The 22,450-nt window shown below is 31.6% G+C and overlaps 1 protein-coding gene across 1 annotated transcript; it reads right to left on the bottom strand.

Annotated features, from left to right (window-relative positions):
- Window positions 1-708: 708 nt before the first annotated feature.
- On the bottom strand, window positions 709-20,910 carry LOC139095558 (potassium voltage-gated channel protein Shaker-like). Its single transcript, XM_070646949.1, has 11 exons — window positions 20,236-20,910; window positions 11,443-11,560; window positions 10,122-10,290; window positions 9,715-9,811; window positions 7,504-7,699; window positions 7,208-7,329; window positions 5,302-5,411; window positions 4,713-4,928; window positions 4,526-4,629; window positions 4,235-4,451; window positions 709-3,015 (listed from the first exon to the last, which is right to left on the bottom strand). Exons 1-11 carry the CDS (start codon window positions 20,334-20,336, stop codon window positions 2,807-2,809), a joined length of 1,659 nt encoding a protein of 552 aa, XP_070503050.1. The 5' UTR covers window positions 20,337-20,910; the 3' UTR covers window positions 709-2,806.
- Between the last annotated feature and the right edge of the window lie 1,540 nt (window positions 20,911-22,450).

Raw genomic sequence — 22,450 nt, forward strand, 5'->3', positions numbered from 1 at the left:
ACTTGCAAACAGTATGCACGTACTTCCATGCAATTGTTGAGCCCTATGCATAACTCAAACATTTAAAGTTAATCAAAAATCTTAAAATTTCAAACCCCATTCAATCAATGATTAATGTCATTAGACAAACAATTTCTTCGACTTGAGCATGAAAGGTTGGCAAAAATTGAATCATTAATAATTATACTTTATTTTGTTTGTTTTTCTTTAATTTGAAAAGATTTCGTATTATACCTTAACATTTTTTTTTTCACTTTTTATCTATAAAATTGTGATTGACTATATTATGAATGGCGAGTTTGTTTAGAATTATTATCATGGAATTTTGCATTCATTTTTATTTTTCATTTTTTTTATAAAAACATTATTTTTTATTTATTTATTAATCTTTTTATCAGATTTCAAAGAATCTTGTTGTTATTATTATTATTATTATTGTTTAATAAATATGTAGTAAAAATTGCTTAATTTGCCATTTTTCTCATTTTTTTTTTGATATTTTTTGTTGTTCATGTTTTTATGAACTTTTTAACAAATTATTTTATATTTCGCGCATAATAAGAAAATTTTATTTATTTTTTCATTATATTAATTATTTAACAATTCAGCAACTCAGGTAATTTTTTTGGCAATGCAAAATAACTTTTTTCTTTATTGTAAAAATTTAACTAAATTAAAATTGTGATTTAAACTTTTTTTTTGGCAGAATTTATTTTTTTTTGCTAATATTTTATACGAGGATGGACTTTATTTGTTGTGTACTTAACGTAAAATTTTTGAGTGAATTTTGAATGAGTTTTATTGCAATTTTTATTTGTCAGCTTTAATTTACTTAATGAGAAGAATTAATTTTGGAAGACATGAGTGATATTTATTAAAATTATACAAAATAAGAGACAATACTGCTTATTCTCCTTTTAATTTATGAGAAATTATAATTTTAAGTTCTTTATTAATTACGTAGCAAAGTCACCTTGAATTTTGTATAGAATCGAGTCCATTTGAGTCGATTTTTCAATACAAAATCCGAAATGACTTTGAATTCTGTATAATTATATTAAATGTGAGTTGAAATGACTTAGTTGCAGAGGCTATCACTGACTATCATCGAAATGAGCTTTGTTTTAGGCTCATCTGACCATAAATCATGTTTTATTGCAAAACATATTCAAAAATTTATGTCAAATTGTTTTTAAACAGATTTAGGCTGCCAGTCGACTTGAATTGTCTAGTATAAGGTGTCTAGGCAGATGATTTTAGATTTCAATACTGGGATAGAAATGTATGCAATTTCGATATAAATAACGGGATTCATCACATTTTCCGAATTAACAATTAGCATGTACATGATTAGGTTCATTTATATTGATTGAGTATACTCATAATCACACTCATTTAGATGAATATGGTCATTTTGTGTTACGGGTCACGAAGATTGAAAACCCTAATAATTAGTGAGCTTGGATAGGTAGACATTTTTTTTTATACCTACATCTAGGTCTTGGCCTCAATCTCAAAAATTCTTAGTCCCTAGCTAAAGCGAAGGTTTCCATAATGCAGCTCCTGCATAAGCCCTTTTTGATCAATTAAAAGCCTTGAAATGGTTCTTTTTAGCATAAAATCTATGCTAACATATCTGGCTTCATTCTGACCCAGAGTTGAAGACACGGAAGTCTGTGTTTCTATCTCCATACGAATATAAGGTCACTTGGTTTGACCTTGGACATAAAAACACTAAACAGTCCTGCTCTGGCTCCATTCTATTTCCCATGAATCACCTCTGCAAAAAGTATATATCCCAACTCAACTTTGTATTTGCTGCTAATTCATTGTAAGTTTCAATTTAATAATTCATAGGCATGATAGGCTATTAAATCAATTTTAATATAAAGCCTACAAAATTAAATATTGCATCATAAAACTCATTCAATATTCAACTCGATTTGTCCGTAAGGGTTTAAGATATTCCAAACTTGGCATCTCTTTATTATTTCCATTTTTTTATTATAAATATAACATATTAAACTTGCTAAGGACGTCTTGATGAAAAACTAGAAAACTTTAATAACATTCCCCATAATAATTTTTTTTTATTTTATTTAAGCTAGCCTCAGAAGCTTTATTTTTAAAATAAAATTGCAGATTATTGCAATAATTTTTAAAAATGCAGCCCGAGTCTTGAGTCTTGACTTTTTATTATTAATTATTATTATTCATAGCCCTAAATGTAAGCGTGCTGTACAGTAATTAATTCTCCTGATTTTATCAAAAAGAACTGAATATAATTTACATACTATATCATACATTTCTATAATTTAACTATTAAAAAAAATAACTAAATTCATATAAGGAACTTTTTTTTTTGTCATTTTTATGCGTTCAAATTTGACTGAAAACTTAGTTTTCTTTAAGCGAAATTTATCAGAAGTTTCGATATATATTTTTTTCTTTTTACTATTTTGATAATTAGAAAATTAAAACGAGCGCCTTAAAGTCTAAAGTCAGAAAAATTGGGAAGATTCTCTTTAAATCTAGTGGAATTGTTGTCACGATTTTTTATCTGTTTTTTTCTTCGTTTTTTTTATGTTTCTAAATCATTTAAATTTCACTCATATTTATTTACGCATCAATATCATGTGTTTTTTTTTTATATTTTGGAATTAAGCCACTTCAATTATAAGATCAACTCTGGTTAAATTTTTAATTTTTTTTTTAAAAACTTTTTTTCCTTACTAAAAAAATTAATTAAATGTGCCTAAATTGTTGTTGTTTTTATCAAGAAAAAAAAGCGCGAATTTTAAGTTATTTAGACATCAGTTTCGATGCCAGCTGCTAAAATTTTCTTTTGTTCCTGATAAGTTTGATTTTGACTTTTCATTTGTTGTTTTCTTAGTTCCGAAGATGCTCCTAAAAATGGAACAATATGGGTTTGATCACTTATTATTCCTGGTGATGATTCGAGTGAATCAATTTCTGATGGCGATTTTGAATAATTTGGTTCTCTTCCTTGTTGAACTGGAAATGGAAACATTTTTAAAATTGAACAACTTTTGTTCTTGGAAATTAAAAAATTTACTTAATTTTAAGTCAATAAATTATCAAGAATAATATTTTTATAAAGGAAAATTTAAGATAAATTCTAATAAAATTGAAAAGTATGAAGCTAAAAAGCTTTTAATAGATAAAAGAAGAAAAATTGAAGTTTCATGCATCAAACTAGATCATTTAAAGTTTTTTTGTTAAATAAATAAGATAATCATGGCTCATCAGATATACTTGAGCATTTCAGGCCAACTTGAAATACTATCTGAGAAAGCTACTCAGCAATAGAAAAAAAGTCAAAAACTTCAGTTTCAGACTGGCGTGACTCTGGTTTGCACACAAATTTCATGAAATCTGAGCCTAAATCAAGGTCAAACCAATCTGATGCCGGATTATTTTGATTTTTTTACGCCTTGTATCTTCTAAGATTATCTGTGAGCTCCAAAAGGAGTTTAGAAGCTCCATGTCTAAATGGACGACCGTATAGAATTGATAGTTAGTCCCTAGTGCTACAAACAGAGCTCGACTCCATACAAAATCTGAATAAAAATCAAGCTCTGGCTATAAACTCTAAATGGAACTCATATGGACTTATTATCAATTCTAGAAGATCGCATTCTTTGTGTCGTTCGAGTTTAAATACGGAAAAAATTCACTAAATTAGGATACATTAAATACTAATTCCTAAATTTGGTAAACTACACAAAATCAACACATTAAGACGTCAAAAAGACATAAATTTCCAAAAAATTTAAAAACTGTGTACAATTCCGGTATGCACATGTCGTAGAAAAAGTGAAAATCTGGCTCAGATTGACGTTAGTCTGACCTGAAGCTGAATTTCTTCAATTATGGCTTCCTACCAGAGTCATGTCAATAAAGCGCTGGATTCTTCACCATTTTTACATCATGTGCATCTAAAATATTACTAATTAATAGTTAGACAAGGTAATTCTTAAACTATAACTTCGTGTTACAATTCATGTTCCACGATACAATTTAAGAACAGCTGATCTAGATTTTAATTTTGAGTCAACTATTCAGGTTGAGTTGGCTTAGCTTTATCCCTAGATCACACCCCAGTATAGCAACAAGCTCCAGTTCAAAATCAGATGTTCTGACCACAACCTGATTCCCAAAGATTATTTACAACTAGACACAGACAAGATAAGTTCAAATTTTATAAACTCACCTAATGCACCGGGAAGATATGGACAACTAGTAACATGATTAAAGTTTTGACTTTGCATTTCCTCTTGATCAGTTTCGAGGTGATAAAAGTAATTAAAATTGCTGACAATTACAGGCACTGGCAGTGAAATTGTTAACACTCCAGCAATTGCACATAAACTACCAACGATTTTGCCCCACACACCGATAGGGGTCATATCACCATAGCCAACAGTTGTCTGGAATGAATAAAAAGTTATGGTATATAAGCTTGTGGCTATAGAATGGTCAGAAAAATCAATAAAATACATACCATTGTAACAACAGCCCACCAGAATGAATCTGGTATAGATTTGAATAACGAACTATCACTTCCAGCCTCTGCAAAGTATACTGCAGATGAGAATAGGACGACACCTTGAAAAAAATAGAGCAAAAAAGTCATATTAAAAAAAATTTATTTCCGTAACGTTTCGACTGCAGTTGGAACATGTGCATACCAATAAATAAGAAAAAGATTAGCAATCCCAATTCTCTCATTGATGCTTTCAATGTACGTCCTAAAATCTGCAGACCTTTGGAATGTCGTGATAATTTAAATATACGAAAGACTCTAACAAGTCGAATGACACGAAGTATGGCGAGTGACATCGCTTGACTTGGCAGTTTCTCTTGAGCACTAACGGGTGCTAATGGTAAGAACATTAAGTCTTCTTCTGCAAATTTTGATAAATTTATAGGATGTTAATAATTGTGATTAGATTAAGTAGGCACGTAGACACGATCGGCACAAATTGTATATTGCAGCTAAGTGACAGCCATGTGACGTTCAAGCGACTGTCGTATGGCGTTCAAATGGCTGTCATATGGCGTCCAAGTGACTGTCATATGGCATCCAAGAGCCAACTTTTATGGTAATTGCCATAGAAATTGTCACTTGAATGCCATGTAGGCTTTGACTACCATGATAACTTGTGCTGATCGGGACAGAAGCGTTTCTAGAGATTTTAGAGGACTTCGAGGTCATCCAGCCTCCAATCCCCCAATACTCCTCTGGTACCATGCCACATCCACAAAGAAATATCTTACCTTCTGCAACAACTGTCGCAAGTGTTATAAAATAAGGAATAATTGCAATAATATCAATTATGTTCATCATATCGCTGAAGAAGCTAAGCTTGTTTGGACACGAAATTATTCTAGAGATGAAAATGAGAATAAGATTATGTTGATTATCTCAAATTGGAATGGAATATGAATATCAGAGCTTTTTGTCAATATCAGAAAATTGATTTATTTACGAAGTGTTGATTATTGATGGAAATATTGGACACATGGATGTGTCGTAAATGGTGTTTTGAGTGATGATTTTGATAGGTATCGCTTATTATGGTATGAGATGTGATTAAGAATGGAATATTGGAAGTATAGTCGACGTCAGGCTAGCATCAAGTCGGTTTAGACCAGAACTTGAGCAGGACTTGGCACCAGAACGACATAGCGCTGTCCTCAAGCTATATTTCAGACAATTTGAGGGTTTTGGGATACTTTGAGCATTTTTGAGGATATTGAAACCAAAAACTGTACTCTTACTCATTTCCAAGATGCATAGAGACTCCTTGACTCCATTAGAAGCCTTCAAAAAGACACCAATACCATCTTCCATTCCTAACACTACAAATACATTAAACATTATTTGTTCAACTCCTTCAAAAAAAAGCAATGACAAGAAGGAGTCGTCGCAACCAATTAAATTAGAAATAGATGCCAGTTTATTTTCTGTAATGGTGCCAAAAGTGTTAAATCCTTGAATATTATCATCTGGCAGAAATATTAGAATTTTTTTTCTCAAAAAAAAAAAAAAAAATGTTCAGTAGTTTGTATTAAAATTGCTGACTCCGTGAATAGAAGTTATAAATGCTGACTGCATTGAATAATTTTTTTATTCAATAATTTTCGTATTGGGCAAGACTGTATTCAATGGATATTTGAAAGTATTGTGTCTTAGGAACCTTAGAGGCATGTTTTGATTCTAGCGATATAGCTAGCTTAGATTCCAACTAAGAAAGGCCATGGATCGCAGTTGATCTGCACAAAAATCAATAGATTCATTGATTCTTATTTGTAGTTAGTTAGAATCAGAACCAGAAGTTGACTCATATTTTGAAAACAAAAGCTCACTCGAGTCTACTGTGTTCCATATGAAATTCTAGTCCTTTTCCATCTTTGGTTAGATTAATCAATAAGACAGCAAGAAAGTAAGAAATATTCGCAAATCGGTTAAGTGGCATGCCAACTAGATAAAGAATCCGAGATAGAGACTTTCCGGTTTCAGTATCCGAGTTCCGATGTCAGAACTCCGAGTTCCGATTTCAGAACTCCGAGCTCCGATCTCAGAACTCAAGACACTTTAGGCAGCCCAGGAAGTGATACCAACATTAGAACATCTTCTATTCAGATTCTTATTTGACAAATTATATGTCTTTGTAAGTGAGTCGAAGTGACTCGGTGGCAGAATGGTTTAGTACTTCGGTACATAATAATTGCAACGCCGATCGAGCGATCATGGGTTCTAGACTCGGCATGGGAAATTTTACAGGTGTCCTTTTTCGGATCAAATTTAGGAGAAAGGCGGCTCACAGCCTCCCTTTGTAGACTATAGACAATATGCTGATAATATTGTCATCAAAGTAGTGGTTCTGATCCCGCTTTAAACTGTAGGTTCAGTCTACTATAGTTGACATAACAAAACCTTTAAAATTCTCCAAAAATCTTCAATTGAGCTTCTACTGAAAGTCCACATCATCACTCAACTTGACTCTATATCCAAAATTTTCTATCAATTATTCAAAATCAATTTCACCTTCCAAAAGAATGACAGAATTTGCGAAGATTGTTGCCAATTTTGACAACTCAAAATGCCTTCACTATCCTTTCATAGATCAATTATCATCAATGACTCAAAGAGGATATAAATTCCATCTCATAAACTCACCTCACAATGAATTCAAATGTGAACCACACAATACATATTGTTTCAATCATAAAAAATGGATCTGTTAAATCGGGCACTTCATCCTCCTCTATCTTTGTCGTTTTTATTGTCGTGCTAAAGATCTTTATAACATAGTATGGTTTTTGGGGATATACGTTTATAGATAGTCATAATAAAAAAATCAATAAAATACAACAGAAATTGTGCCAAAATAGAAAAAAAAGCTTTTTTTTCTTTCTTGTGCACGAATAAGGAACAAAAAGGAGAACGAGAACAAAAAAAAAGTATTTACAAACCTTATAATGCTTAAATTTGGGTAATGTTTCAAGGCAAAAGATAACAATTGATAAAAGAATGACGAATACGCTAATTATTGCTACAACACGGGCTGCCTGCGAACTGTCAGGATGTTCAAACAGCAGCCACACTTTTCGTTGAAGTTCATTTTCCGGTAGTGGACGCTCCTCTTCCTTTATAAAACCTTCATCCTCTCTATAAAGTGTAACATAACAGTATATGACATGAGAATGTTTTTGTATGTGTGTATGAGTATGTATGTTTATATGTGTTAGTGAGGACGCATGGAGGAGATTTTTTTTAAGGAAAATATCATGGAAGGAGGTAAGAAGAATGAGTGTTGGAAAGGAGAAAAAGAGAAGAAGAAAACAATAATATAGAATGAGAGCTTATGAAAGATTCTACATCAGAGAGGAAACACTATGATAACAAACAGTCATTTTGTGCATTTTTTTTTTATTTCTATAAAAGTGAATTTTAAGATTTTTAAAATAAATTTTATGTGATATTTGGTTAGTTTTGTATAAGTAGAGTCTCTGTTGGAATGGAAGTTTGAGGTTAGAATAGAAAATATTTGTGATCTTTAATGTATTTGAGGTTTGAAATTTGACGATTTCCTTTTGATTTGAGTATAGATCGTCCAAAAGTACTAGCTTGCATACAAAAATTGCAGGCGTTTAAACTTGGACGAACTTTAAGGTATAGTCGAGAACTGCAGGCCTGTGTCTCCAAAATAAAGGGAATTCAGGCCTGTGGCTGTTGACTGAACCCTTCACGAATGGACAAAAATACGGTAAAACGCCAATGTCTAGTTAACGACAATTTAACAGTTTTTTTTGTCCACTCGGCTAGATTTGAGTAATTATTTCTTGGTGGATACATACAAATTACTGATTATTCGAATTTGAAGATTTTTAAAGGGCACATGACGTGAAAAAGTTGGTAAATTGTATCCTCAAGTTAGGGCAAAGCGTTGAATCTTAAAAATTTTCATCCGATACAAAGATCATCCGGAATTTAGTGTCAATGCTTTGGACTGGGGTGACTTTGAAGAGTCGAGACGAATTTGGTGAAATCCGGCTTCCCGCTTGATTGGCCAGATCTTCTGACTTGGCTTCCCGCTTTTCTGGAATACTCCAACTTTTTCATGTATTTCGAAATTATTTTAAACAGTGTTGATAGTCAAAGACATTAAATTACCTTCGTGCATTTGTCTATAAACTCTGTTTTTTTAAATTCTATAAGCTATAAGTCCCTAATTTGCTTTGTTCTATAGCAGTGAAGAGGAATTTCAGTATCAGTATTGCTTAAAAATCAATACTGATGTTGAAATTCCAAGCAAGGCTCTAAGTCGACTTGAATTTTGCATGGATAAGTCGCCTCGAATTCAAATAGTTTAAACCGAATTCAAACTCTTTGTTGGAACCAGAGCTCGAAGTCAACTTCAAAAAATGAACTCGACTTGAGTCGACTCAATTTGAAATCGAGCTCTGATTGGAACCTATAATGTCGAGAAGTCAAAAAATTTTGTTTGTCTAAAATTTCAGGAATGCAGCCTTGGACTGCCTTTAAGGAACAGTTAAAAACTGCAGGCTTGCGCATCTAAAATTCAGAAATTGAAGGCTTGCAATTTTTTGACCGAACCCTAAATTTTTCTAGTAAATTACCATGTCGTACTCCAAAGAAACAAGCCTCAAATCACACCAAAAACAAGGAAAACAAATCAAAATTCAAAAGATCACGTGAATATTTTTCTTATAAATCTTTCACAACAGACACTTTACTTATATCAAAATCTGTTTACATCTCAAATCTCAATGTTAACATTTTCAATGATTAATTTCACAATTAAGAGAAAATAGAATAAAAAATAGAAAAAAGACATCGAGATGTGAAATTTAATTTTCATCTTGTCATCATCGCAACTTATAGCCAAATGTGATCCTTGAAATAATTTTTTTAATATTTGGCACAAAATGACAATTATGATTCTACATATATTTTCGGCTAATGAACTATTCGCTAACCATATTATCATCTAAATTAACTAATGGCTAGATATTATATCCTAAAGATAACTTTAGAACTATTTTCGAGTGGATTATTATATAAAAAAAGTTAAATAAGCTGCAAACACTTAATATGTAATATAATATATTTATATAATATTTTTTAAATATAAATCGTGCATGATCTACACAAAAAATTACCTGAATTTATTTATTGCTTGTTCACCTAATTCGTAAAATGTAATTTCTTCGCTAAAAACATCTAATGGAACATTGACAGGCCTTCGCAAGCGGCCACCTTTAAAAAATTTGTTTTTCATATTTTGTGTATTTTTGTGGTGGATATAAAGTATTGGTGTGGTGAATAAAAAAAAATCATTAAAAAAAGTAAAAAAAAGTTACAAAAGTGCAAGCAGATAACAAAAAAAAAAAGAAAAAAATATGATTTTAATATAGCAATATTGAAGTCAGACTTATTTGTGATTTATTGAAGATTTCTTACTTTATTATCAGCTCATCATTCAATAAACCATAAATCACACAACATTGAATTATTCGTTATTATTTGTTTTATTGTCACATATATAAATTAATGTTTCAATTCTCACCACTTTGGTAATAATAAAGTATCGCATCAAAACTCGGACGGTTTCGATCAAAAAAGTATTCATTGCGGAGCGGATCAAAATATCGTATGCGGCGATTTGGATCACCAAGCAGCGTATCAGGAAATTGATTCAATGCTCGCAATTGGGTTTCGAATTTCAAGCCGCTAACCTATAATATTTGATTTTTTTATGTTTTTTTTTTTGAGTTGTCTTTGGATATGGGTTGTTGTAGCTTTCACTACTAAAAATTATTAATCAAGGCAATTGAACTTTTTGGTTGTGGGATGGAATGTTTTTCCTTTAACCAGGCCTTATACCTTTATTTATGTTCGTCTGCAATTGATCTCCTTTAATAAAATCCAGAATATAGTTGCTCTTATACATTCTAGGGCAAAGGCTTAGACAGGGAGGGTAATAAGAGTCAAACCCTATTTTCTAGGATTTATGAGACTTAATTCAAAAAACCATCAAAAAGGATCCCTACCTCAAAAAACTACTAGGTAAGTCCCCAATCAAGGATACACCCTTATAACCGAGAATTAAGCTCTCACCTGCCGATACTTAGTTTATTCATGATAAAAATATTGTCAATTTTTCAATCACCAAACCAGTTAACCCCGTACCAGTACTTCTTAAACTATACCCTACTATTAGCACCACTGCACTAGGGCATCACCAAAACTAAGAAATTATTTGCAAAAAATTTAAAATAATTGACACTAACTATGTAATTTAATTGTGTCAAGCTTAAAAAAGTTTAAGAAACACTGATCTTCAATTGCAGATCAATTGAGGTCTTATCACCCATTTCAGAGCATTACGCAATAAGTGCACGACTGCTTATTGGATCACAAGACGATCTTAAGAATTTTTATAATAAAAAAATTAATAAATTCAATTGAACCCAACCACATCCTTTTTCATATACAGAATTAATCATTTTAGGAATAAAACCCATGTTCTTACAAGAATTTTCTATAGAACCATAGTTCAGTAACTTTATCTTATTCGTTGAATCAGCAGAAACACTAACATATTGTATCAATGTCCCTTAATATACTTTTTTATTCCAAAATCACAGGAACGTCAAGTTCCTTAAGTACTTCCACAAAACTCACCACAACCAAAAAAGTTCAAATTCCTTGAATCAAAATCTTATATCATTATGAAAGAATCAATGTAACTAAATGACATCTATGCAAATATCTAATTGTTCAAAATCTACAATAAAATGATAATAATCAAACTAATTCCTTGATACTTTCACTAATATGATACTAATCTTCATGAATATCAAAAATAATAATAAATTCCTACTTACATTAATAACAACGCGTTCACAGAAATCGTGATCATGTGGAATGGGTTCAAATTGTGGCACTTCTCTTTTTCGTGAATCCGTACCGTCGTCATCATGGCTACTCAATTTCGGTAACGATCTTTAATAATAAGAAGGAGAAAAAATGTGAAATAAGATGAAAAAAAATGTCTATAGATTATCAAAGGAGAATGAAGGAATGAAAATAAGAGAACAATAAATAGAATTATGGAAAATGGCAATAAATTTATGTTGCTATCCTATTTGACTTGTCGTTTTTCTCATTGATAATAGAAGAAGAAATTAAAAATTCTTGGTCGTGTAAGGCAGAGTTGTTGAATCAGGTGCTGGGTTTGATGTTGATTGACTATATAATATGATGTGGTGGTCAATGACCTAAACTGGACTTTAAGGCATAAGGAGATGTCAAATTGTCTGCGTGTGAGAGGATCTGATTCCAATGATCATTTCTTAAACTGAGATAATCTCAGACTAGTCAGATATATGTCTAGATTGTAGACATGCTAACAAACAATCACAGCTCGAATTCGACTTGGCTACGAGTTATTTTGTGAGTCTTCTACATCATATTATCAACAAATCTAGTTATTTAAATTAAACTAGTTCAGAAGCCAGATTTTGAACCATCACGGGATACCCCACCCTACTCCGAATACACCCTTTCCCGGGATACCACACTATAGGATATCACACCTACCCGTGTATCACACTTTACCCGGGATATCACACTCTACCTGTAAAGGTAGCCTAGAGTAGCTGGAATTTGAGTTTCTAGTGAGTCTATGCTTGAAACAGTCTCAGTTCAAACTCTGTTCCTTGGTCTGCAATAGTCGAGTCCAATGAAATTCTGACCAATTCTTAGATTTAATGTGTAGAAAAGGCCGCTAAAGTCCTTAACATTCCAAAATGGCAGAAGCTCTCGAAGGATAGAGGAGCGTTCTCATTGCGCGGCAATGGACTCCTGTGCGCCCCAGCCAAGGAGAGTAAATAAGTCCAATCCGATTTACATAAATGTAGACACACCCAAAATTCAGATTCCTACCAATCCACCTAAATCAGTCAGTCAACAACACTGCCAAACACTAACTAAACTGACGTATCTATTTTTATGTGCCACGTGCTTCTTACTTTATGACGAGATAATCAAAAGAAAATCTAAAAAAAGTCTGTTTTTGACTGTGAAAAATTGACTGTCATAATTATGCGTATCAAGCTGTACAGCCAGTCATTTCCCTTTTTATTCCATTTCTCTCTCATTCTTGACACTACTTAACTATAGTTTTTAATGTGACACGTTAGATATGAAAGAAATTACTCGTTCGTTAATGCTAATGAAATAGAATGTATAGTAGTCGATGCGGAAAGATTTTTGGCAAACGGAAGCAAAATAAGTTCAAAAAAAAAAAAAAAAAATTATTTTTTTATAGGTGAAGGAGACAATTTTTGGGTAGATTTATGGGCTGCTTCTCTCTTGCTGCTTTTTCATGTTTTTCGATAACATTTCTAGTTTATTGGATTAGTTGGTAGATATTTTGAATTTCTAATGTTAAGGTTTAGTTGGATGGAAATTTGGATGGATAATATTTAAATGTACTGGATCAGAATGCAATTATTGTGTTGATTATTCGTGCTGGACTTACAGAATTTCTTTTTCAGTGGTTTTTGACTGTAATGTAGTGGGAAATATAAATTTTTAATGTTTCAACTTCGATACAGACTCGAGAATGAGAAGGGATCAGACAATATTGATAAATCACGATCTTGATCGAATCTTAAGAACTCAGAATCTGGAGTTTCGAGTCAAATGGAGGTCGATCTGTCAGAGCATGCTCATAACAATCCTCGTTGAGGACTTCAAGGAAATTCTTCGGGAAAGTTCCGACAAATCGCATGATCGAAATTTTTAAGCCTCCATATAGAATGTGCATTAAAATGCTCTCGACATTCAGTTTTTTATGAGTTGTTGACTATTAACAAGAGTTTAAGTTGACTATTAACAAGAATTTTGCCCATAACTTCATTTTAAATACATCGATTACTATTGCTTCATAAATTTAAGGGTTAAGAATCATATTGGAATTGTTAATAAAAGTCTAAAGTTTTGTAGATTTTGATCCATTTCCAGAAATCTTGAGATTATACTTCTGACTGTATTCAGTCTGATTTAGACAGCTTTTGGAAGCACAATCCTGCAATAACTATATTTTAGATGGGAAATCCTGTAGTTTTGGGCTGTACCTTATGGATTATGTAGACTTTTTTGTCTGAAACCAAGCTGATTTGGACGAACCCTGATTTTTATCTTCGCATCTATTTGATCACCTCAAATTTTTTTCTCTCAATACTTTCAATAACTTATCCCACATAAACTTGAACTAATTTCATTACCTATATATTTTTTCAGAATTTTCTTCTCAAAGCCAACATTATTTAGTTACAAATCATCAATCAACAGCAGCTTTAAAAACAAATCGAGAATAAATATTTTTTTATACATTTCAACAATGGCACTTTGAAAAAAAAAATCGTGAAATATCGATATTTAAGCCAAACATAAGAATTATGAATATTGAATATTTTTTTTTTTTCGCCTGATTTTCCTTTCTTGAGCTTCTTTCAAAGTCTTTTAGACGTTTATTATGATTCATCGAATAACAATGACGCCACAGTGATGCGATATAAGAAAATAAACTTTTTTTTCTTGCTAAGGTTGTCTTTGGCTGTATTTGTGTATATTTTTTTAATTTTGCCTGATTTCAATTCAATGAGTTTGTGCTGCATTTTTGAGATAAACTTGTGTCAAAAAATTCAACAGAGAGCATTTTTGCATGAACGCATTTAAAGTATGCTGATCTTAATATTATTGTCATGACATCGATTATTATCGGATTATTGTTAATTAATGGGACTAAAGATGATTAATTTTGTGGCAATGAAGATGTTTAGAAGCTTGTTAGGTTTTTGAAGGCAGATAAATGTAATTTTTGTTATGAAAGTCATTTCAATTCTAAAGAATGCTTGGCAAGGTGCAGTTATCTAAATATAATAAGACATTCGAATTGAATAAGATTGAAGCTTGTCTACCTTATGTCTAGTTATCTCGAAGATCACCCATAAGAAACAAAGAGCATATAAGCTCAGTAATGTGAGCATGCTCTTTGTTTTTAGGGAACATGTTGATGATTTAAATCGATCCACCAAATTTGGTACCAGTCGTACTAGATTTTTGATCCTGGATAGTAACACAGCGGTGTTCTAACGAACACGGTGTTCTGTTTGAGCTACGAATAATACAAAGTAATGAATAATCTATATAATTCAGTTCAATTGAATCTATGGCCATGTGTTATGAGCAGAGATCCAAGTCGACTTGATTTTTGTAAGAAATCATGTATTTCATACAAAATTCGACTTGACTTCATACTCTAGTAATGATTATATATTCATATCTGACAAAAATAATGATTTACCAATTCCTACGTCTTAAATTCTGTCTATAAATAGTAAAATTGAACAGTTATGTCTAATTATGACTAAAGTCATGCCTTACAAATGCAGATGCCACCATAAACAATATCTACTTGCGTCAATAATGCGATAATTCCATAAAGTTTTACAATTTAGGAGATTCTTGAAAACAGTCCCAAGTTCAAGTTATTTCGGACTATTTTGAAGGTAGAACAAACACAGAAAATCCATTATGATATTGAAAAATGTTAGTACAGAAGGAACCTTCAAAAACGCAATTAGTTTACGGCGATGAAAATGGTCAAGGTGGATTAAGTTCATTGTGATTGTTCAGGAATTGTTGTTTTTCTTTTGCTGACTCGAGGTTAACTGTATTTTTGTCATGTTGCTTTTGAAGGTTCCTTCTGTACTAACATTTTTCAATATCATAATGGATTTTCTGTTTTGTAACTACCTGATAAATTGACGAAATAACTTGAACTAGGGATGTTTTCAAGAATTTTAAATTGGAACAACTTTATGGAATATCGATTATTGACGAAAGTGATATTCAATATTTATTGGCATCTGCGTTGTGTAAGACATGATTAAGTCATAATTAGAACATAACTGTTCAATATTACTAATTAGAGATCAGAATTGAAATGCACAAAAATGTAAATCAAAATTATTGTTTGCAACATATGAACAGTTTGAAAATGGGCTTGAGCTCGATATCAAGTTGAATTTTGTATGAAAAATTGATTTTCAAATATAATGTGCAATTAGAGCTCTGCTCATGAACATTGCCTGAGATGCAATTGAAATTTATGATTTCCCTATTCGTTACTAATTAAATCGTAGAGCCAGAACAGAACAGGGGTATTTGCTCAGACCACCACTACGTTGCCGAACGACACAATTGATCATAATGTTCTATAATGTTCTGATCAAGCAACTTTGCATCACGACAGAAACCAAATGATTCTAGTCATCTAAATGTTACATAAAAATCTATAAATGCTATACAAAATAATAGACATGTAATTTATCAAAGAAAGTGTTTGATGCTATGTATCTTAAAATTTATGACTTCCTTTCCCAGAAAAATTAAATCTCAATAAAACATTTAAACTACAAAACCATGAATCTCATTCACAAAAATACACCTGATGAGCAAGAAAAACCTTCTAGAATCATCATCGTCATAATTCTAATACCTATTTTGAAAAAGTCATTGAAAATCCTAATTTAAAACTAAAAATCAATTAAAATTCAATTGCATTTATTTCTCAGATGCTCAAAGAGTTAATTTATGATGCTGCACATCAATAAATAATTTTATTTGAAAAACGCAAATGTTCTTTTTTTTTTCCTCATTTAAAATGAGATTTTTTTTCCTTCTATTTTTATCAGCATCAATCATTAGGAAATTTAATTAAAATTTTTGCCCCTTTTTTGCAGAATGCACAAAAAAATATTTTAAATTCAGATTTATTTCCTCACAATTAAAATGTTAAAAGTCACAAAATAATTTTTATCACCTTTCATGTGAGCGAGAAGCATTTAAATATGTAAATTTTGTTGAGGGGGGGTCATTTGAATATGATGGTCATTGTTTGAGAAAAGAAAAGGAATGAAATTTAAAGCAAATATTTGCAATTTGACCGATTGTTTGGCTGGAAACCCTGACGATCATCAGGAAACTTAGCTGGTGTATGCGACACCCGACAATCCATAAAATTATTAATATGAACGTTAAGAGACGCACACATCCTTATTCTACCAAACTCAGCCAATATCCGTATGAATATCAAAGAACTTTTGAATTACAATGTTTAAAATTAAGCTGACAAGCGACACAAATGAAGAGACTAATCACGGATCTTTGAAGGCTCCGAATGGAAGCCGGTTCTATGTGGTGACATGGAGCATCCAGATTTCCGAGTGGAGGATATAGCGCCTCTACGTGAGGCATTCACCAAAGATGACAAGTGATCAAGGAGACAAAAGTCACAAGCTTTGCTACTTGAGTTGTCCGACCTCTGGGATCAAGAATGCAATTTTCAAATCTAAGTTTTGAACACGTTTGGGCTCTCATTTCTATCTTCTATTAGCATTACATGATACTCATAAGGTAACTTGGCAGCCTTCGTTTCGATTTTTCTATCTCGTATAATCAATCTCTATTGGTAAATGGATATCACTAACCAAGCGATCCTCTAGAATGGCATAATACAGTAAATCCTTTCGAATCATGTCATTTTCTTGCATTATCGTTCCTACCATACCATTTTATGTCGTTACCTTGCCGAGTTATTTGCGATAAAAAGAAAAATAATATTTCTTTTGTATATTTTTTTTATGTGTGTGGTAAAGTGAGGTAGGTCGCGGAAAGTGCAAGTTTATGGTTTGTAGGAAAAAAAAAATAAAATGAAAATAACAGAGAATGAATGACGTAGAAGAAACGAAAATTTATATCCCATTGCTTCTTCTTATTGACACATTTTCTCTCAATCGCTCACAAATATTGAGCACGTGATTTTTGAGAAAAGGGAATGGTCGATTCTCGCTGAAAAAATATGATCTCTTCCTTTTTCATAATAAAACATAATTAATTGCATGTACAGTTGCACATACATATCAAAAAATTATATTTAAATTACGCAAAATAAAAAATAATAATAAGTAGGTATTTTTTTTTATAGAGACGGATATTTTTCTTTTAATGTCTGGCAATGAAAGTGAGGATTTTTATTTTTAATTTGCAATAAATTCTTTTTTTTTTCGTACCCAAAATAATTGTATGAAATTGTAGAAGGCTTGTTAGCACATAAATTCGATAAAATTTTTCTAAATGTCATATTCATTATGGCGCAGGTGATTTGTGGGAATTAAATTCTTCATCTCGCTTCTAGAAAGAGTCGCGTAATTTATACAAAAATGTCTGTGATGAAGTGCATTTTTTGAAAATGAAATAAATTTCATCTAATGTGCTTATGACTAACTGGTATTTGAGATAGTATGCAGTAGAGTGTGTCTTGATGCTGAGAACTAGAATCATCATCTCGAATGGACAATGTGACATATTGTCTTGTTAATAACTAGACCTACGGTCGACTAATGACATTTTTTTAGGAGCATGCATGAACAAATGTCATTAGTCGACTGTAGATCCCGAACAGCTCAATTTATTCGCTACGACAACGCTACAGTAAGACGCGAATTTACCTTGAAAGCACTGGACCGACACATTATGCTGCTCGGAGATTTAAGGATCCCTAATGTCATCGAATATCTTCAATTCATGACAACACATCTATTGTACAACTATCCAAAAAATATCCCTTCTGAATTGCCAATAGACTTTATCCCTTTATATAATCGAGATTAAAACTATTCCTAAGCACATCAAACCCCGTTCTTTCTCAATGAGTTTCCATCCCAATCGCAATGAATAACATTAAAACTTTTTTCAAAAACATTAGCTATGTTCGAAGACCAAATAAGGAAGAATGAAATTGCCAGCACGATAGCAATGTATGCTATATGAGGAAAAAAAATTTATATGGATGCTGCCAGCAGCAGAACGACAGAAAATAAGCAAAAAACGCTGTCATTTGCTGCTCTTTAGGAATGCCTGTATGTTGACGTTGAGAGAAATGGAGAATTTTTAGCGATGTAAATTTTTTTCTCTTGTAAATTTATTTTTTTTTGTAGCAGAATCAAGGTATACGAACTTTCTCATCTTCGGACGGGAAATAAATTCGGAAAGAATTTCTCCAAATCTATGGATTATCCTATTTTTACACTCTTACATGATGTTTTTAATAGAAAAATGTAAGCACAAAATTTTCACTGTCAGGGTCACGTAATGTATTTTTAACTTCTACGATCTGACCCATTTGTTCATGTCTATGACGTCTAAGATGTCGTAATGACGGGAGGAGATTGTCAACTTTGGCATCTTTTTGTTTCTTGAAGGTCGGTTGGGTATTTAAAAATAATTCTTATGTACGAAAAACATTGAAACTGTTTGTAGTTTAGTTTTAAGTTATGAATGCTGTATCTCATCCTTGTTATTTATTTTGTAATTGTGACTCGGTGTAAATGTAATTAAGAAATCCAGACGGATTTAAATATTGAGAATGATGTTTATTCTTTGGAGTTTAATAACTAGAGCTCGATGTTTATTCTATGGAGTTTAATAACTAGAGCTTAAAGTCGACTTGAATTTCAAATGGAATCAAGTCGATTTTAATCGGCTTTATCATACAAAATCCGAGTAAACTTCGAGCTCTGTCAAAAACAGAAAGAGTTTTTATATGAAAAAGGGGCTTTCAACTATGTACAATAAATATTATTCAAATCTTAAATGAACGTTATAGCAATATTTATGATTATTTAAATGTTTATTCTTCCAAATTTGTTTCAGGACAGTTAACGATTTGATTCTGACCTGAGTATCACATAATGTCATCATAACATCAACACACATCACTGTTAAATCCCCAATAATTAATATGACTTTTTAAGTTTTCGTTATAGCAATATTTATGATTATTTAAATGTTTATTCTTCCAAATCTGTTTCAGGACAGTTAACGATTTCAAACCTAGAGTATCACATAATCTCATCATAACATCAACACACATCACTGTTAAATCCGCCCAATAATTAATATGACTTTTTAATTTACAGGCAATTTCTTTTCTTTCACTTGAAATTTATTAATGCACCTAGAAAACTTCTAGGTCAATCTATTTGAAATTACGGTCTATGCCAAGAAATGCGTTTCAATCAATGCGTCCCCGTCGTGTATTTTCACAATATTTTCAAAAATTTTGTATTTTTTCGAGAAAATTGAGTAAATTTTTTAAAAAAAAATATTTGTAAGGTGAGGTGAGAAAATTTCGTTCATTATGAGAAAAACACACAAGGTTGGTTCCTTTTCGAAGATGTTGAAAGCGAGAAAAATACATAAAAAAAATTGAGAAGACCGCAGCACGAAAAAATTTCTTTTTTTCCAGCTTTAAAAAATTAATAAATGAAAAAAAAAGAAATTCTCATTCACACATACGAGATGCTAGCACATCTCTTTTTTCAAAAAAAGCTTATTTTCTCTTCTCATACATATATGAGTATGCTATAGATCCCAATGTGCTGTATGCCGTTTGCCGTTTTTCTTCTTTTTGTCCCAGTGAGGAAAAATCAATAAAAGTGTTCCGCATGAGAGAGAAAAGGAGAATAAAAAAAAATTGTATTTTCTTTCCTTTCCTTTTTTTGGCGACTGGACCCTACAAATCTTCCACTGATTGTTCTACTTACAAATTATCGTCCATCGTCTCATAGTAATCCATAACATTTAAATAATCCAATCCTATTTTGTCATAACATCCAAAGCACTGAAACCATTTGTTACGATGCATGATCCAGCATCGATCATTTTTATGATCATTTTATCGATTTTTCATCATTATTTTATTTTTTTTTTTTGTTGTGTAGCTTAATTGTCTTCTAATTTTTCACACAGATTTTTATATACAAATATTATTTTATTCCTTTCTTCTTCCTCTCTGCCTGTTTTTTTTACATTTCATAAAAAGTATTTTATATCTCTCTTTTTTTTCTTGCTGTCACATCTTATAGCACCGCCCGCAGCAATAAATCACAATCACATATCTCGGGGCCAGGATTGAAATTAATTTCGTTATCTAACTAACATTTAAACTATTAAGTGCACTTTAATTAACACAGAACAAATTCTTCTTCCCTTTTTTTTTTTAAATAAAATTTTAAAATTTTTTTAACTTTTTTTTTTGAATATTTTTAAATATTTTTTTTAAGGTTGCAAATTTCTCGCAAACGCAAAAATTATAAGAAATGAAAATTGAAACTGAAAGGAAAGGCAATTCTTATTTTTTTTCTTTCTTTTTTTTTGTATGTGCTGTCGCTGCGACTGACAGAGAAGAAACCGAAAAATAATCTAAAAACTGCAAAGCTCTTCCATCGAATGAGGAATGAGACGAATTTTCATTTTCATGCTGCTCATGAAAAATTTTTTAATTTTTTTTTTGGTTTTACGCTCACTTGATATGGAGAAGGCTAAATGAGTGCAGTGCTGTTTTTGAATATTCTCATTGACTCTTTCGTCGAGAGTCTGAATAAAAAACTTTTTTTTTTCTTTTTTTGTCAATAGGATGGTTTTGGCTATTTTATGTCCTTTTTGGGCATTGCTTGACTTTTATATCGCTGATTTATGGCATTTTTCTCTGTGTTTATGGCTGAATTATTAATCTTCCTACTGAATCTTTTTTTTCTACAATTTTTACTCTTTTTGATGCCTATCCTACTTTATGTTCAATGTCTCCATTGATTTCACAATCTAATCACTGCTATACATCGACACAGACCTAAATTGTCACTCAAAACTCAACAAACCAGTCAAAAATCCTAAATTTTCACACAAAATAAAAACTTTTTTTTCACGACGAACGAAAAAATCCATTTAAAACATAAACTCCATGCCAAGAATTTAGCTCTCAATTCTCAAATATTGCGAAAAAAAAAAATTATAAATATCCTCTCAGCCATGTGAGTGAAAAAGTTTCTCTGAGAGAATCTCTGCACAATACTGCACAACGCACGTTTTTCATTGTGTATATACAGAAAAAATATGTATATTATCTCTGTATATACGAATTATGTTGTATTTTCATTATTTATGCGAAAAATATACGTTTGGATGTGATTATATAAAGGAACAGAAATATCATGAAAATAAAATAACTTCCTGTAAGTTCTATGAGAAGGTGTAGTGCTGAACATTGTTAGATATCATTTTGATTCTTTTGAATGTGTGAGGATTGGATATACAGGCATAAATGTTTAGGCTTCCTTATTTCAGTATTTAGATCAATTCTGTTATTTCCTTAGGCATTTCTATTACGTTTCATGACTAGACGAATTCTTGACATATTCTTATCGCTTCGTTCTATTTTCATGGTGATTTTGGAGGGGATCCGAGTATGGAGTCTTGCTGGTTCTAAATGTCGAGGGCAAGACGATGAGAATAGTTAGTGCTTGATGTTGTGATTGATTTGATCTTATCCAAAATTGCCGATTCTAGATGTTGAAGCCAAGACATCGGGAATTGTTAGCTGTTGCGATTGACCTCATCCAATCCAAAATGGCATCACAAATCTCCGAATCTTAAGAATTACTATTTTTGGAGTGACTATCTGCAACCTGCAATTGTCGAACGCATGACTGTGTCACAGGATATACAAGAGTTACATGCTGCCCCATGTCATTACACCATCTTATATCCATTGACTTTTAATAACAATCTATAGTTCCATTTATAGCATTAACATTCCACCAGCCATACTCCTTTCGCAGTCCATCCATGTCCGATCTAGTTGTAATTCCTAATATGTAATTACTTATCAATGCCTTTTTTTACAAAATGCAGAAGCCTTGTCGTTTAAAAGCTTAAATCAGGTGTTTAACTAAATCTTCAAAACGTGTCTCTAGCATCAAT

The sequence above is a fragment of the Chironomus tepperi genome, unplaced genomic scaffold, assembly GCF_022539635.2.
Source record: "Chironomus tepperi strain 1889 unplaced genomic scaffold, CSIRO-AGI_Ctep_v1 contig_364, whole genome shotgun sequence".
NCBI classification, from domain to species: Eukaryota; Metazoa; Arthropoda; class Insecta; order Diptera; family Chironomidae; genus Chironomus; species Chironomus tepperi.